General features: G+C 41.8%; 1 protein-coding gene across 2 annotated transcripts in view; it reads right to left on the bottom strand.

Moving 5' to 3' along the window:
• Positions 1–16,138, bottom strand: part of SPINK5 (serine peptidase inhibitor Kazal type 5) — a 63,801-nt gene that overhangs the window by 35,140 nt on the left and 12,523 nt on the right. For both annotated transcript variants that reach the window (XM_037016389.2, XM_017640720.3), the window contains exons 5-11: positions 12,251–12,378; positions 10,459–10,522; positions 8,938–9,065; positions 7,422–7,488; positions 4,819–4,946; positions 3,278–3,359; positions 2,063–2,190 (exon numbers count right to left, since the gene is read on the bottom strand). In XM_037016389.2, the coding sequence (XP_036872284.2) occupies positions 2,063–2,190; positions 3,278–3,359; positions 4,819–4,946; positions 7,422–7,488; positions 8,938–9,065; positions 10,459–10,522; positions 12,251–12,378 (725 nt within the window). The remainder of the gene's footprint in view (positions 1–2,062; positions 2,191–3,277; positions 3,360–4,818; positions 4,947–7,421; positions 7,489–8,937; positions 9,066–10,458; positions 10,523–12,250; positions 12,379–16,138) is intronic.

Genomic DNA, 16,138 nt, shown 5'->3' with positions numbered 1-16,138 from the left:
GTGCCTAACTTTGTGCTCATTCTGTGAAATCTTCCCAACTACATGTTGCAAAACTACTATCATAACCCCATTTTACAGGTAAGAAAACTAATAGACACCGAGGACACCAAGCTAATAAATGCAGGCCAAGGATTTAAAGTCTAGTCCAGAGATGGTTTTCTAAACTTCCAATATTCACAACTGCACCTCTGATTTCTATCTAGCTTTGCTTTAATCTGCCAGTAAATTCTCTACCTGACTCATCCTCGCAGCCGCGTGGTAGGTCACTCCATCCTTGAAGTCCCCAAACTGTAAGAAAGTTCCTCCTGTCGTTTGGCCGGACCTGTCTCCCAGAGCTCTCACTCATTTCATTCCCCGCCCACTGTCGTCCATGGAGACAACCTAACCCTTGTCCTATATCCACATTTAAAAACAAAAACTACTTGGGATTCCAAGCCTGAGCCCTTCCCCAGGCTAAGTGTGCCAACCCTTAAAGATCCTCAGAGGACATGGCTTCTCAAACATTTCCCCGTACCCTCTAAATATGTTTTGCTTTCCTCTTAAATCAGTGGCCCTCTCATGATTGGACACAGAAATGAAAAAGAAAGTTAATCTGAGCTCCCTCTTACATTTTCTAGACCCCCCTCCGTAATAACAATAATGGTGGGGAGAAAGAGAGGAATGTTCAACAGTCACATGTATTGAACTACAGCCACCAACTGAGATTAAAACCATGACAGAAGAGCCCTGACCACCACGAGGGAGAAATGCAGGGGCTGGAGATGTAGAGGGGGGTGGGCACGGCTGGAGACGTAGAGGGGGCCTCAGGAAAGGTCTTCAGGCTGACAAGACACAGGAACGCACTTAGCTCCACTGGATCCTACTTAACTCCACGGGATTCTTTATACTGAACCATTCCCCCAGGTCCTGTGTATGAACTGATGACCTGTTTTGCATATTAGTATGTTTGCTTGTGTTTTGTTGTGTGGTTTCAGATAATTTCATATCACACTCTGTGAAGGTTTGGGGAAAATGGAACTTTCCAACCAGGATTCCAGCCTGGCCTTAATAGCACCCACTGTGTATATAATAAGAGCCTGTTTGCACATTTACGGGTTGTTTACCGGTGGCAGAGCTGCTCATCGGTCACGGGAGTACCTACCCAGGGGACGGGTATAGAAGATACACCCATTCTTTCCTCTTTGTGTTCCTGGAATGTAATTGGTCGGCCCCCACCAGTCACCAGGGACCCGCCCACAGAGCTGACGCCCAGAGCGCGGGAGTGGGGGCCCGGCAGCCAGCAGAGCAGGCAGGGGGGCCCTGGGACCCTGGTGCTCCTGGAGAACTAAGCCTGGGTTGGGGCCAGGGAGCCTGCAGGGCGGGCAGTGAGGAGAGACCGAGACGTAGTGCCCAGAGGATCAAGCCTGTGCAGGGGAGCGGAACCTGCAGCCGGCCTGGGGGCCACATCTGAGCCAGCCTGTGACCGCCGTGAGAATACATGTGGTGACCTCCTTTCCCCCCAACTTCTTGCCCTTGCCTTTATTCGGTCTCACCAGAACTTGCCCCAGGTGGGGAAGCCCCCCACTCCCAGAGCTACACAAGGAGACCTTTCACACCTCCACAAGCACTCAACCAGTGGTGGGCAGGCAGGGACTGTTCTTTAGGGTTTTTCAGGAGGGATGTCACCAAGATGGCATCACAGGCCTTCCTGACTACAACCCCCCTCCAAGAAGAGCAACTGACCGTCTACTCAAGAACAAACAAGAGACCACTGAGAGAACCTGAGACCCCGGGGCGGAGGCTGAAGCAGCTACGGCACCTCAGAGTCCCATACAGCCTGCGTTCCAGGTAAGAGAAGTGGCTCCACGCTGACGGCACAGCCCCTTGCCCACGGCAGTGAAGGAATTATTTTTGATAATTATGACATCAATTTGATAATTATGCAAAATGTGTCACAAAAATGCCACTGACAAGGAACAAACACAATTTAAGAAATAAAATATAACAAAGATCAAAGAAATAATAATAAATGAAGCAGAAAGGGCAAACCCCCCTCATTCTCCCCAGCTGCAGCTCTACTCACAAGAAGGCCTCACACATGGAGCAGGTGTTGCCGTGCATTTGCCCGTCTGGGCCCAGGATGGGGTCGTTCTCTCTGGTGCAGGGGAGCTTCCCATTTCTCACCAGCTTGCGGTATTCACCGCAGAGCTCCTGCCACGAAAGACAGAGTGAGCCGGGCATGCATTTTTCCCTTATTCCAAGCAGAAGATTGGAACATCTAACATTGGCAGAAACTAATGTTACGTTTCTCTGAGCCCAGGATTTTCACTGTTTCTCTCAAATATAAAGTCTATTCAATAAATGAAACTCCTCATTTGCTAATCAATGAGAACAAAGAAGACATAACAGGATGTCACAACATAATAAAGGAAGTGGAAAAGTAAATCTACCATAGTCTAAACAGAATAAAATAAATACAAATACAGAGATACAAGAAACCCTGAGAACTCACGAGTTGGGACTGTGAAATCTGAACGTGGAAACCGGGGAAGTGTCAGGGAAGAATAAGTTGAATGAGACTGTGAAGAGTAAACAGGGGAATACACATGCCAGATTGTTAAAATAGGCTGAGAACCAAGGTAGGAAGCTATAAAGCATAAAGCAGAACACGGATCTCTGAATGAAGGTAAGAAGTCAAGTAAGAAGAGAGGTAAGGGGAGTGAGATGCGTCCTGCAGTGGATGATGAGCTCTTGATGGGTTTTAAGCAGGGCAACACTGTGACCTGATGAAACTTTTGAAATTTTCCTCTGAGTGTGTTGGGGAGGATAATCGGAGAGGTAAGAACAGAACGTAGAGGGGAAATTAGGTGACTTTCATCATCTGAACACAGATGGTAACGACTTATATAAGGCCACGGAAACGAATACTGTAACATTTCAGTGGCAAAAATCATGCCTTTTTTTCCTGTGGATACAAGCTATTTTTATCCCAACTCAGATGCGAAACTTCAAACGTTCATATATAGAAAATACACACGTGAAGTCTCTGGAACATGGTCAGCAGAAGCTAGCACAGGCTGCAAGTGCTGAGACCGGGGCTGGAGCTCAGCTTTCCAGACTCTGAACCACTTATTTTTGCTGTGCAGGCTCCCAAGCATCAAGAGCTGATCAAGCTGTCACAAAATTCATCGAGGCTGCCCCCAGACCAGGGTTCTCTGGGGGCCTCTGCAGGGCGACACCCAGCCTGCGGGCTCTTTGAAGTGCGTTCACATCAGAGTGCCAGGAGGAGTCTACTCACCGCGTACGACGGCATTTGTCCAGGTTCTCTTTTACTTCTTGCTCCTGCTTCAGCCTTTTTCTTTTCTTCAGCTTCTGCTCGTCTGAATAAGGACGAAAAGGGGAAGGATCCTTAGGACCAAATCCAGGCAGATTTCTACGCCTTCCTGCGTTGCTAATCTGTCCCCCTCCTTAGGAGGAGGAGCTTTGCCCTTTTATCGCTGCATGCCAATGAGAAACCACACAGCAGCCTCCTGGAGGGTGAGACCATAACTTCTTCACAGTTTGTGCTTAGCATTAAAAGAAAAATAGTGATTGTGGATCCGGAAAATTTGCCTTCTATAAATTACCTTTCTTGCCTGAGGTCAGAAAAGCACCATCAACATCTACCAAGGAGATGCCAAAACTAGCACCTGGCAACATTACATGTGGAGGCGGAATGTGCCTTAAGAGGCATATATAGCCACTGGTCCCCTTGTTTCTCAGAGAGGAGATGCAGCCGGAAGGGCGCTGGCTACACTCTCAGCACATGACTGCAACTAACCAAGGTCTCTCCCCTCAAGTCTGTATATATCTGCCTCATCGTGAACACCCTAGCTTTACCAGTTCAACCTAAATGTATTGCTTACTCATGGCTGTGTTATCCAAAGACAAAATGTGGGGTGGGTGGAAAAAGGCCAATAATTTCCATACACTGATAAACCAAATGAGGTTATATATACTTTGTGCAACAGATCTGCAGTTAATCTGAGTAAACTGCTTAACAAACACATACGCTGTCTTCTTATAACTGATAGCCCTGTAGAAAAGAAAGATTGACAGTCAACAAGTAGTCATAGGAATAATTATACAATTGCCAACTGGGATGATTGCTGTGAAATAGAATTATTAAGCATTACAAGGATTGGATTTCAATCAGGGATTTCAGGACATCTCATCCAAGGAAGGGTATTGTTGCAATGCAATCCGCAGAGAGGAGACCGAGGCCAGCCAAGACAGACAATCTGGCAAAGGGACAGCACAGGGGAAAGAGCTTCCAAGGTTCAAGGATCTGAAAAAGGTGTGATGAAACCTTGTCTGAGGCATCTTTCTAAATGCCGTCATTTGTATGTTGTGGGGTTTTATCTTCCCCCATGGTCAGTTATCCAAGATAAAAAGATAAAGTTAATTCAATTCACAAATGAACATGAATTTTTTGTGGGTGTCCCATCTACTCTGTGACAATGGGATAATTACTGAAAAACAACCAAAGTTTGGTACCTGCTTTCACCCTCATTATGAATTATGATGGGCTCCTAAAAAACATTTATAAAGGTCATGGAAGGAAATGTTAAAAAGTATTTTGTAATCCAGTCTTTCAACCAGAAAACAGAATCCATTTGTACTCAGAAATACACGTCACCAGGTTCTCCTTACTAGGTGGTATTACGATTTGTAGAGGACAGAAATCTGCCTAAAAATTCTCAGCAACCCATCTTCACCCCGACACTGTTTTCACTCATCATTCCAAACAATCTGCACTTCACGTTTGAATCACCCCAAGGAAATCACACCTATACTCACAGAATCCGGGCACACAGGGCACATTTGTCGCCCTGCGTCCTGCCATCAGGGCCGTGGACTGTGTCTCTTTCCCGTGTACAGAGGAGTTTTCCATTCCTCAACTGGTTTTCATATTCCTTGCAAAAATCCTTTAAAAAGACAACTAATTACAGTTGGCACTTCTCTGCTCTTTAATGTGGAAAAGTACATCAGAGATTTATAGTCAAAGTCTATATGTCAAATGTGGAAGGTGTTGGTAAAGACATATACACATTAATGAGAATTAATAGGAAATAGTCATTACATTGCAACATTATTCCGTACCTGTATCTGCTACATGATATATTTATTAAAAGGCAAAAGAGCCTTGGAAAGAGTAAGACTGAGCAAATATTTCCTAAAACTAGATAATGTTCATCAACTTTCAAATCTATGAAAAAAGATACTGAAAAATAAACGATTTTTCACAGAGTTCCAACAAGGACATGGTGAATAAAGTGCAGCGGCCAAGACAAAAGAAAAGAGTTGCTAATGAGCAGAATATAGAATCTGTGAGATTAGATACCTAGATACTTAAGCGCTACTTAACACGTATCAAGTCAGGAACAACCCAGCCCCGTTTGCAGGACAAAGGGGCGAGAGGGTCTCCGACAGCATTGGTTTTCCTGCGGATGATGGTTTGTGTACCCTGCTTCTTCCAGTGACGTTTGTTTCTTTCTTGATGTTCAGGGAAGCCTCAGAGAGAGTGAATCTGATTTTCCTTCACCTCAGCCTTAGAGGGGTAGAACATCAAAACTAAAATTTATTTAGAGAACCTGAAAGGGTTATGACTTCCCCAAACACTCCAAGATGGGTTTTTACCCAGATTTCCTGATGTTTTGTTTCAATACTTGTGGGTTTTTCCTCTGTGTTTTGAAAATTCTGTTACTGGATGAGAGATATGTATAATTACTGTAAGAATCTGTAATTACTCAAGATTGGGAATCACTATGGCAACAAACCTATTGTGTGATGGCATAAATTACTACTATAATATGACCTTCCTAAAAATGCTTCCATCTTTCTTTTTAAATGTGTGACCTTCATCTTCCCATTTCAGCCAAGAAAACATGAGCATAAAGACTGTGGCTGAAAATCAAAAGACCAGGGTGTGCCTCTGAATCACTGGAAGTCCCTCAACCTCTACAAAGTCCCTTCACCTTTGAGATCTCAGTCTCACGACCTACACAAGTGAGGTTTGGGGAATAGATGTTCTTTAGGACCTTTTCTCAATCTAGTATTCTCTGATTTTTAAAATAATTTTAAAAGAGAATCCCAAGTGTCTCCTGGTAAGAAGACATCCGCTTTTGGAGGAGCAATGACTGCACTCCAAACTTGCGGCTTGTTGACAGTCTAGGAGTTCGGACCCAGAAGGCTGTCACCTGACAGCCACAGCATGGTAATAAAATCACGCACAATGATTCCCATAAAAGAAACAATGGCAGTTTCAGTTTATAAATTGTGATTCACCCAAGGAGATTCTGAAGAAATACTTTGGTAAGCAATTCACTGACAGGTTAATTATAGGGCAGATATTGAGCCACCACTAGAAAAGCAGCCCTTCTCAACATAATCATGTTCAGTGACCCCACCGAAACAATGGCCCCAGCCACAGAGAGGAAAAGGGAGAAATAGCCAAGACATCAGGAAAGACAAGAGACAAGGACTCTGTGTTCACGGAGCAACAAATTGCTGAGTATCACACGGTGAGCCAGAGCTTTAGACTGAAATTTAACAACCATCACGAAAGAATTGCCTTTCAAATCTCAGTTGAGTGTGTTGAACAAATTATCAACAACTCTGAACGCTCCATGTTTTTTTTATTTAGACTCTAATACCTTACTTAGGGTGGGAAATATGCTTCTTGAATATCGTCATGAAGTGGATGGTTAGCCCTGGACAACCAAAAACTGGTTGTCAATTCTTAAGGAAAACATATGCATAATCCACAAAAATAGTACAGTTGTATTAGTACAAAAGGGAATAGCACATAGAATCACATTCCAGACAGGAAAGTAAAACCTAGATTCATTTACCCAAGTTCTTATTTTATTGACAAGAAAAGTGAGACCCACGGAGAAGAGATGATTTGCTCAGTCTCAGAACCTAGAGCATGAATAATTCCAATTTGTGTCAGTGGGATTATATATAAAATATACCAACGGATATACTGTGTAAAGGACTCTGGGATTATTTTAAGATTATTCCTAAACTATATTATATTGCGTTTGTTAATAATTTACTCAGAGCAAAATTAATTTGCACTAAGCCAGACAGAAGTCTGGTGGAAATCAAGCAGATTGATTCGCATAAACTTTCTGACATATACTCTCTCTCTCTCTTTTTTTTTTTAACAAGTAGGGAAATTGCATATTTTGAATTTTAGGTGGAAAATCACTGTGTCAAATTTAAAGCTAGTGATTAATATACTAAAAAGAGTCAACCTGGGGGATTTTGAAATTAAGGTTAAAAATTCTATGTACTAATGAAGGACAATGGTATTATTGGATTACCTCAAAGTTTCAAGTGTAAGTTTGTTAATATTTATGGACATACAAACCAAATTATGCTGGTGAGTTATTTACCTTTTCAGCATCTTGTCGAGTTCTGGTCTCTCCTTCTCGCCTGGCTGTCTCTTCAGCTTCTTTCAAACTGTTAAGAAAAGAAGCAGGTGGTCGGCTAATGGCTCGACCATGTTATCAGTGTCCACTTCCGTGCTGTTCCAGGCCCTGTGACACGGATCCACTACAGGGGACAGGCTCCTCCTGTCTGGAATGTCCGAGCCAGAAAACTGACAAAGATAAGGAAGGGTGTGAAACTGACTCACAGACACTCAATTAGAAGCTTTGTTCTGTAAAACCGGATGGGTGTGACTCCTTGATTGACACACAGAAGATTGTCAGGAAAAGTCCCTTTAACAGGCAGAACCGAGAGCTTTAAAACAATGCCGTGACAATGGTGAAACCAAACCGCGCATTTCAAGTATTGCCATCCACACCCTCGTGTTACAGCTTGTTATTCCTTACAAAGCATTTGTTTGCCTTCACGTAAAAGCTTCGTTATTAATAAAAGCTACATTGAACGAGGCTTCTAGTCCTTTCCTAACTACGTATTATCGCTGCAGTCTCATACTGGAGACACGCATAATTATCTTAGGTCTACAGAGGAAGAAGTTAGCAATTAGGGAGGTCAGCTTCTCTTTTTTCGGTTGTGCATAGAAAGAAATAGAAAGCCACAGAGTCAGGGCAGGTGCGAACACTAAAAACACATGCCTCCTAGATAAGAAAGTGGAGGTTGAGAAATGAGGCTGATTTCCTGTCTGGAAGCCAGTTATAATCACTGTTTTGTAAACATGATAGGACCTGCCCCTGAATTCTGGGACCGTGCGCTATAATTTTCAAAGGCAGGTGTGAAGTTTATTAATCTGTTAAATGTTTCTCGGTCCTGAGTTGAAAGATCCAATGATGTAAACAGAGCACTTTAAGACTTGCTGAGATCCAAGATCGGAAAGTCTACACCTTGTTTAACAGCCACAATGTTCAAGGTTCGTTAGATCGTATTCACATCTGGGCCTCAGTGTTCGGAGCAGTATCGGGCACTCAGAAGCTCGACAGTTCTTCCCTTTCATTAAATCCCACCTGTTATACTAATAATGAATTCAACCACAGGACGTTATTGTTATTATTTTAAATTGTACAGTCTTTTTCGGTGAGTCTCTGTTTATGCCCAAGTGAAGCAGTGCTTCTCCAAGGACTGGCCTAGATCGGTCCACATGAAAGTGCTTTCTAAATTTTAAAATACTGTGCCTTATAAAACACTGTGCATTTTCAAGTCATTATAATAAACAAATGAGGAGTCTTGAATTTAGTAACTAACATAACCAACTTATCCTCTCCGTTTAAGAAGCTTTAGGAAATGATATGAATTAAAAAGAGAAGAAGCCTCTCTGGGAGCGAGAGCTATCCCGCCCTGCAAAGACGAAGGGCTGCACGCTTCCTGAGACGGACTCCGTCTGTCCCCGGAGTGGCTCTCGGGACGTCAGCCAAGCGCCCGCCCGCCCGCCGGGACCCCGCTGGGCCTGCCCGGGGCGCTGATACTCACAGCAGCTCGGCACACATGGCACATTTGTTGCCATGCATCCTCCCGTCCGGACCGAGGACTGGATCATTTTCTCTTGTGCAGCCAAGCCTTCCATGGCTCACATAAGGGCGAAAAGCACTGCATTCATCCTGGAGAACAGGGAAAGGACCTTGACATTCACTATCCCGACTGGAATGCTTACAACACCGTTTTCTGAAAAATTTTTTATTGCACAATCTTTTTTTTTATTAAAGTGCCACTGATACACAATCTTAGGTTGGCTTCAAATATACAACACAGTGGTTCAACAGTTACCCGGATCATTAAATCCTCTCCCTCTCCACCGGGGTTACTATCAATGTAGGAAGATGGTACAGAATCATTGACTGTATTCTCCAGGCTGTACTGCCTTCCCCAGCTCACATTGTGATCGTGAATTATTGTGCCTCTGTATCCCCTCCACCTTCCCCCACGCGCCCGCCCCAGCCCCTCCTCCTTAGTAACCACCAGTCACTTCTCAGTGTCTATGAGTCCACTGCTGGCTTGTTCCTTCTATTTTGCTTTGTTTTTATACTCCACAAATAAGTGAAATCATATGGTATTTGTCTTTCTCTACCTGGCTTATTTTCCTGAGCATAATACCCTCTAGCTCCAACCATGTTGTTGTAAATGGTAGGGTTTCTTTTCTTTTTATGGCTGAATAATATGCCATTGTGTACATGTGTCGCATCTTTTTTATCACTCATCTACTGACGGACACTTAGGTTGCTTCCATGTCTTGGCTTTTGCAAATAGTGCAGCGATTGTTTTCTGAGATTTTATAGAACTCAGTGCCTCTCTGCCCAATGCATGCTGACCACCCAGAGGAGCGCCAGATATTAAAAATATGTTGTGTTAAATGTCTTGGTGGAGGAGCCACAGGTGCTAAGAGCACATAGGAAGGGCACCAGACCCTGATTCAGGAGAGTCACGGAGCCAGAAAATGTGACAGGTGTGAGACATTTCCTTTCCCTACCGAAACAGGCTCGCAGAATTTTAACACAGAAAGAAGCTATTTAGTCTGAATATCATTCTTAGACATGGAAACACTGATGCAGTAGGTTTAAGTAATTTGCCCAAGATCTCCTGACAGCAAGTGGCACTGCTGGGGTTCCGACCTGGGCGAAGCGGCTGAAGTGCAGCCCTTTCTGTTGCCCATGAAGTTTCCTTCCTTCCCTCTTTGCATTTTTTTTCATTAGTAACTAACATAATCAACTTATCCTCTCCTTCCTTCGTTCCTTCCTTCCTTCGTTCCTTTATTCCTTCTTTGCATTTTTTTTCATAGAAAGCAGAAATAAGAGCTGAAAGGTCTATGAACAACGTAACATGCTTAAATCCCATGAACTCTGGGTCGCTTTGCACCTAAACCGGCAGCGCTCCGTTTGAAGCAGAGCCGGAACTACTTCTCCCCAAACACCGCGCCGAAGAAGGGAGGGGAAACCATCTTCTTTCTCTTCAAAGTCAGCCCCCCAGCGTTCTCCCCACGCTGACGTCTGTCCTCACCTGCTCTGGACGACTGCCCTCACATTCCCCTTCGCTTCTGATGCCAACTTGGGACCTGGTTTTACTGGAATTGGAAGTTAGTAGACACAGCCGTTAATATCACAGAACTTCTCACCATTCAAAAGCAACTTATCTTCACTGTGTGTGATTTTCCTTAGCTCCTGAAAACAGGCACCGCACCGTGTTCTTTTCGTCACCGCCCTTTCCAATGCTCAGAACTCAGAGTCCAAGAAATAGAATCACACTGGAGGGCTTAAGACCTGTAAATGCTACTTCCAGATTTTTTTTCCTGTGTCCAGAGAGGATGCATATCAGAAGAATGGGAGAAAGTGTGGCTTGTAACCAGGTGTCAGATGACCCCAAGTGATTGTGCTGTTGTTGATTGTCATTGTAAATAAACAAATTCAAGTTCACGGGACCTAGCATCCTATCATACTACTCTTTATTGATGCTGATTAATATTTTATTTTTCATGGAAAGTACATAAAGTCCTAAGAATTCATTTTTTTCCCCTTCTAGTAGAGCTTTAAAGCATATCTGAAAGCACAGAAACACAAATGTAAGATACACTTCCCACCTTGTAAAAACATAAGGCAGCTTAACACTATAGCATCCATGAAACAACACAATAAAAACAATCTGAAGAAAAATGAGGTCGTTAAAAATGATAAGAGAAAAGATACCAGCTGAAGGAAACAAACAAGCCGGACCGCAGCGGAGCCTTCTAGCAGGCGCGGCTAAGGAGGAAACCCCGTGAGCGGTGTTACTAAAGCAGATCCGCAATTAGGGCACAGAGCCTTCCACCTGATCCAGGAATTTAAAGAAGCCACCACAGGACCCCCACCTAAGAGCCAGCAGTAACTGGGTGCAGAAGGCTCTTGGCAGCGTCACAGAATACTCATCTAACGAAGGCCTGTATGGTCTCCCTATGTCTGGTTTTGTTTTCTGTTTCTTTATGTTGACCCCTGGTAAGAGTTGGAGGCATAATTTCGGAGTGTACTTCTGAAAATGCAATAACATGAGGTATAAAAGTGATTTAATTCAGTTGTGTTTTGGCATACTTATCACAAGGAGGAATAAAGCTTGCAGAATCTTGAAGACTGAGTACTTATCATTTCCCTTACAAGACTTCTCAAACATTGGTGGGTGTATTTGCAAAAACTGAAAAGCAGACAATTCAAGAGTGAGGTCGCAAGTCAGAACCTGCAAAGGAGGTGCGCCTTCTGGTTGGTTGAGGAGAGTTAATAGCCAAACGTAGCATGGAGGGTAGAAAAGAATCAGATGACAACAAAATATAGGACAATGAGATGCTTTAGCTATGCAGTGAAGGTTGAATACGTGAAAAGAAGTTCAAAATTAAAAATCTCAACCTGCTCTAGTATAATAAATTGCTGAGCACTTAGTGAATAAATATTTGATGTTTAAATAATTCTCTGTGAAAAGGGCGTACTCCCAGATAGATGTGTGCATCTGTATGTATGTACATATATTCATGTGTGTGTAACTGTATGCATATATTTACATGTATCAGATGTCTGTCTTCTTCACAGAGACAGTGATAACCATCGGATAAACTGCACACAGAAGTGTTTGTGCAGTTATAAAAATAAGGTGTTACATTAGATACATATTTTTTTCCTTAAGAGCAATAAAATAAGTGGTCCTAATAATTTACGGGTGGTTAACTCACACAGAAAGGATCCTTATCTTAAAGGCTATAAGAAAGACATACGTCATGTAATCGTATAGAGAACACACTTCAGGGAGAAAGCTTGCTTCAGAGAATACTCACGCGTTCTCAGCACACAGCACACACTTATTGCTGTACGTTTTCCCATCTGTGCCACAAACAGCTGTATTATCAAGGGTACAGATAAAATCCCCATCTCTTTCTCCTTTCCTGAAATCATCGCAATTCAACTGCAAGAGACATGATCAAGGAACATTAAAATGTAAGAGAGAAAATATTCCTTAGATATATAAATAGGTTAATGGTTTAAGCCCACAATATAACTCGCTGGAGCAGGGAAACATATTAAAGACAGCATAATGAGCTGATAAAATCATGGGTAACAAGACATGGCTCGAGAAGAGAACTGTAATTCGATTTCAGGAGAAAGGATTTCAGTCTGATTTTGACCACTTGCTGTGTGGGTGAGGTGGGCCAAGGCACCTCTGTGAGACTCATGCACTGTTTGCCTATCAAATCCTTCCATCTCTACCGGCTGGTAATGAGGCCCAGTAGATAATGGGTATGAAAGCTCTCTGCAAACTATAAACTGCAATAAAGTTTCTATTATTACAGATTAGGATGGTGATCAAGAATCTGATTGCTGGGCTCATAATTGTAACTCTGCCACCTACTGTGTCATTTGGGAAAGTTACATAACCCCCTGTGTGTTAGTGTCCTCATGTGTAAAATGTATATATTGCTAGCCTCAGTATTGTAAAGAAATTTCAATGTATTAATACATGTATAAAACTTAGAACAGAGCCTAGCACATTATAAGATTTATTGTAGTTATTGTTGTTATTTTAGCTGAATGCCCCATTTCTGCTCTAATAATATGACAGACACTCAGGGACAAACCTGCTGGGTAAGAAAAATCACCTGCACTAGGTAATAAGGGAAGACTAGCATCTGAACATCAGACCTGCCACCCACTCAGCTCACCTCGTGGAACCTCACTTTACTCATCTGAGAAATGGGAATTCACACCCTACCCACATTACAGATTTGTGACAAGGATCAAATGAATATTTATGAAACATTTAGTAACTCATTGTTGTGACACAAGCTAGATAAAGGAGAGACAGTTAACTTGAATTTAATTTCTATCTAAAACCAAAAGAAAAAAAATTAGATTCTTTAAAATCACATTGTAATAATGTGATGTTATAGTTGTCATAAAAAAACTTCTTATTATAATTATGGAAAATTTAGAATTTAGACCTGTGATTGAGTATGTCACACAATATAAAGAATAAAGTAGATGGATGCCGGCAGATAAAGAATTTATGAACCAGAAGATTCCATTGAGATCTCCCTGCAGACAAAAGGAAAAGAATTTGAAATAGAAAAGAAAAGCTACAGAGAATACCCCACTATTCGTGTCAGACATTTAATATGAAATTTAAAATAGTGTGAAAACAGGATAAATAAAGGCTTATATGTGTTATTCACTCAGTCGTTCATCTGTTCCTCAATATCCATTACACGTACTAGGCTCAAGGCATTCACTGGACTGTGACACTTTCACAGCAAAGAAGGGAAATCGAAAATGTGCCATAAGGAATTTACATCCTGATGGGAAGAGACACACCATGTATACCATTAAGTTTAAATTATATTAAGTGCTATGAAAATAAAACAGAACAATATAATAGTACCTAGAATGGTGGCCATTTTAAATAAGGCATCAAAAAAGATCTCTCTGCAAAGGTAATATTTTAGGTGAGATAAATCAATGAGGAGGAGCCAGCCTGTAAAGATCCGAGGGAAGAGCATCGATGCCCAGAGAACCACAGTCGCCGAGGAATTGTGATAGGGACACGAGTACGTGTTTAAGGGGCAGAAAGAGGAGAAGCGCTGGAGCCCAAGAAAAAAGCAGGAGAGCTGCTGGTTTTCTCTCAAGGGTGATTTCTGGAGAAGGTACAGAAGCACGGGGGGAATCAGGGTTCATCTAAGCAACCCGGGACAGTCACGCTACCCCCTCACCAGCCCAGTCAGCAACAGCATCCAGGTCACAGTGCCGGCAGGTGGAGGCGGCGAGAGCAGGTGCATTCACCACGCCTCCCCTCCTCCAGACCCCAGGGGCTGGCGGGTCCCGACCTTCAGAGAGCACCGCCTCCTGATGTCAGCGACCTCTGAGGGCCTTGCAGATGGGTCCCCAGCTAGGAGGGGTGGCAGGCGACTGGGGAGGGCAGCACCGGGTTCAGAACCTTCGGCTCTGGGCTCTTCGCCTTTTCCCATCCTTACCTTCACCCGGAGAGGAGGAAACTGACCTTGGCCTTAAACATCACCTAACTCACTCTACCAGAAAAAATAACTAAAGCCATTATGGAATCTTATAGAAAAAAAAAATCTGTATATCTGAGGAGCAAGACATCATAAAAGAAATGCAGTATTATGAGCAATGTGCAGTATCAATTAAAACAGAATTACTGGAATGTGTAGGAAAAAAACTTACCAAGAGTGTAGCTATACAGTAGAGAGATAAGAGAAAATACTTGCAACATAAAGTAAGAAAAAATAGCTTATAATGGAGGTTTTAGATGTGGGAAATATTTAAACAGTAATAAAGAAAACAATATAAAGAATAAAAGTAGGATAGGTACAAATACACAGTGAATGTGTGACCAGAAGGGCAGATCAAGAAACTCTCAGACAAGACAGTGATAATGGAAAAAGAATTTAAAATAGAAAATACAATCTAAAGATCATAAAGAATAGAATTAGAAGTCCCCAGAAAGAGGCAAATGCATAAAGAAAGAATATTTTAAGAAATAGAGACCCTTTCCAGAATTAACGAAAAATGAGAGAACAGAGAGAAATAGCCATAGCAATTCAAAACTAAAATATGGTCAATAACAAAATTGTGGAGGTTTAAGGAATTTTAACAAAATGAATTGAGAATGGCCTAATATATGTTAGAGGGGAAGATACAGATATTAAAAATAAACACACACACAGCAATAGTGATAAATAATTATAAATATGGATATTTGGTTAAGGGTATCATAAGAACAAAAATAGATATGATGCATTCAAATTATCATCAAGGAAAAGATGGAAGGAGAAACTACTTATAAAATAATTTTTAAACATAGCTGGTAACTAAAAATATGAAAAATTGGGAGAACCAAATTCTAGCATAAGAGAAAAAACAAACAAAAAAAAGTAAATAGGCTAAATCCACAATTTAAAAAGACAATTTGTGGTTAATTAAAAAAAATTAGGATCAAACCAACTTGATCATAAGAGGAACATTAAAATAAAAAAATACAAAATATTAAAACAGTAGGATAATAAAAGATACAGGGCAAGAATGAGTAAGAAGAGAGAGAACAGAAGTCACAGTATTAATACATAAAATATAAAATTCGGCCCAAAATGCATCATAAGTAACAAAGGACATCATACAAAGTAAAAGAAAGAAGAGCACGAGAAGGTATAATATTCATGGGCACCCATGCCCCTAATAACGCAGGCTCTAACTATGCTGAACAACAACCGACAGAATGCGATAGAATCAGACAAATCAAAGATTAGGGTTAGAAGTTTTAGCACACACCTCTCAGAAACTGATATATCAAAGGCAACCTCAGTTACTCTAGTAATTTTTCTTTTTGTATATCCTTAGGATTTTTTGTGTGTAGTATCATGTCCCTGCAATTAAAGACAGTTGCTTCCTTTCCAAACAGGACACTTACTTAAGATATTTTGCCTTATCCAGTTATTGCCTAGACTATCCAGTGCAATGTTAAATTGAAGTGGTGTGTTTAACAGAAGGGGTGAGCCTAAATATCTTTGCTTTCCTGTCAGTCTGAAGCCAAAGTATTCCTTCTCTAACCATTAAGAATGATGTTAGCTGTAGGTTTTTCATAGATTCCCTTTATCTGCTGAAAAAGTTTATGTCTGTTGACGTTTTAATGTGTGTGTGTTTCTACTCTTGAATGA

This window comes from Manis javanica, chromosome 14, assembly GCF_040802235.1.
Source record: "Manis javanica isolate MJ-LG chromosome 14, MJ_LKY, whole genome shotgun sequence".
Lineage (NCBI taxonomy): Eukaryota > Metazoa > Chordata > Mammalia > Pholidota > Manidae > Manis > Manis javanica.
The sequence above is the reverse complement of the archived record's forward strand: the minus strand, read 5'-3'. Positions and strand labels throughout refer to the sequence as shown.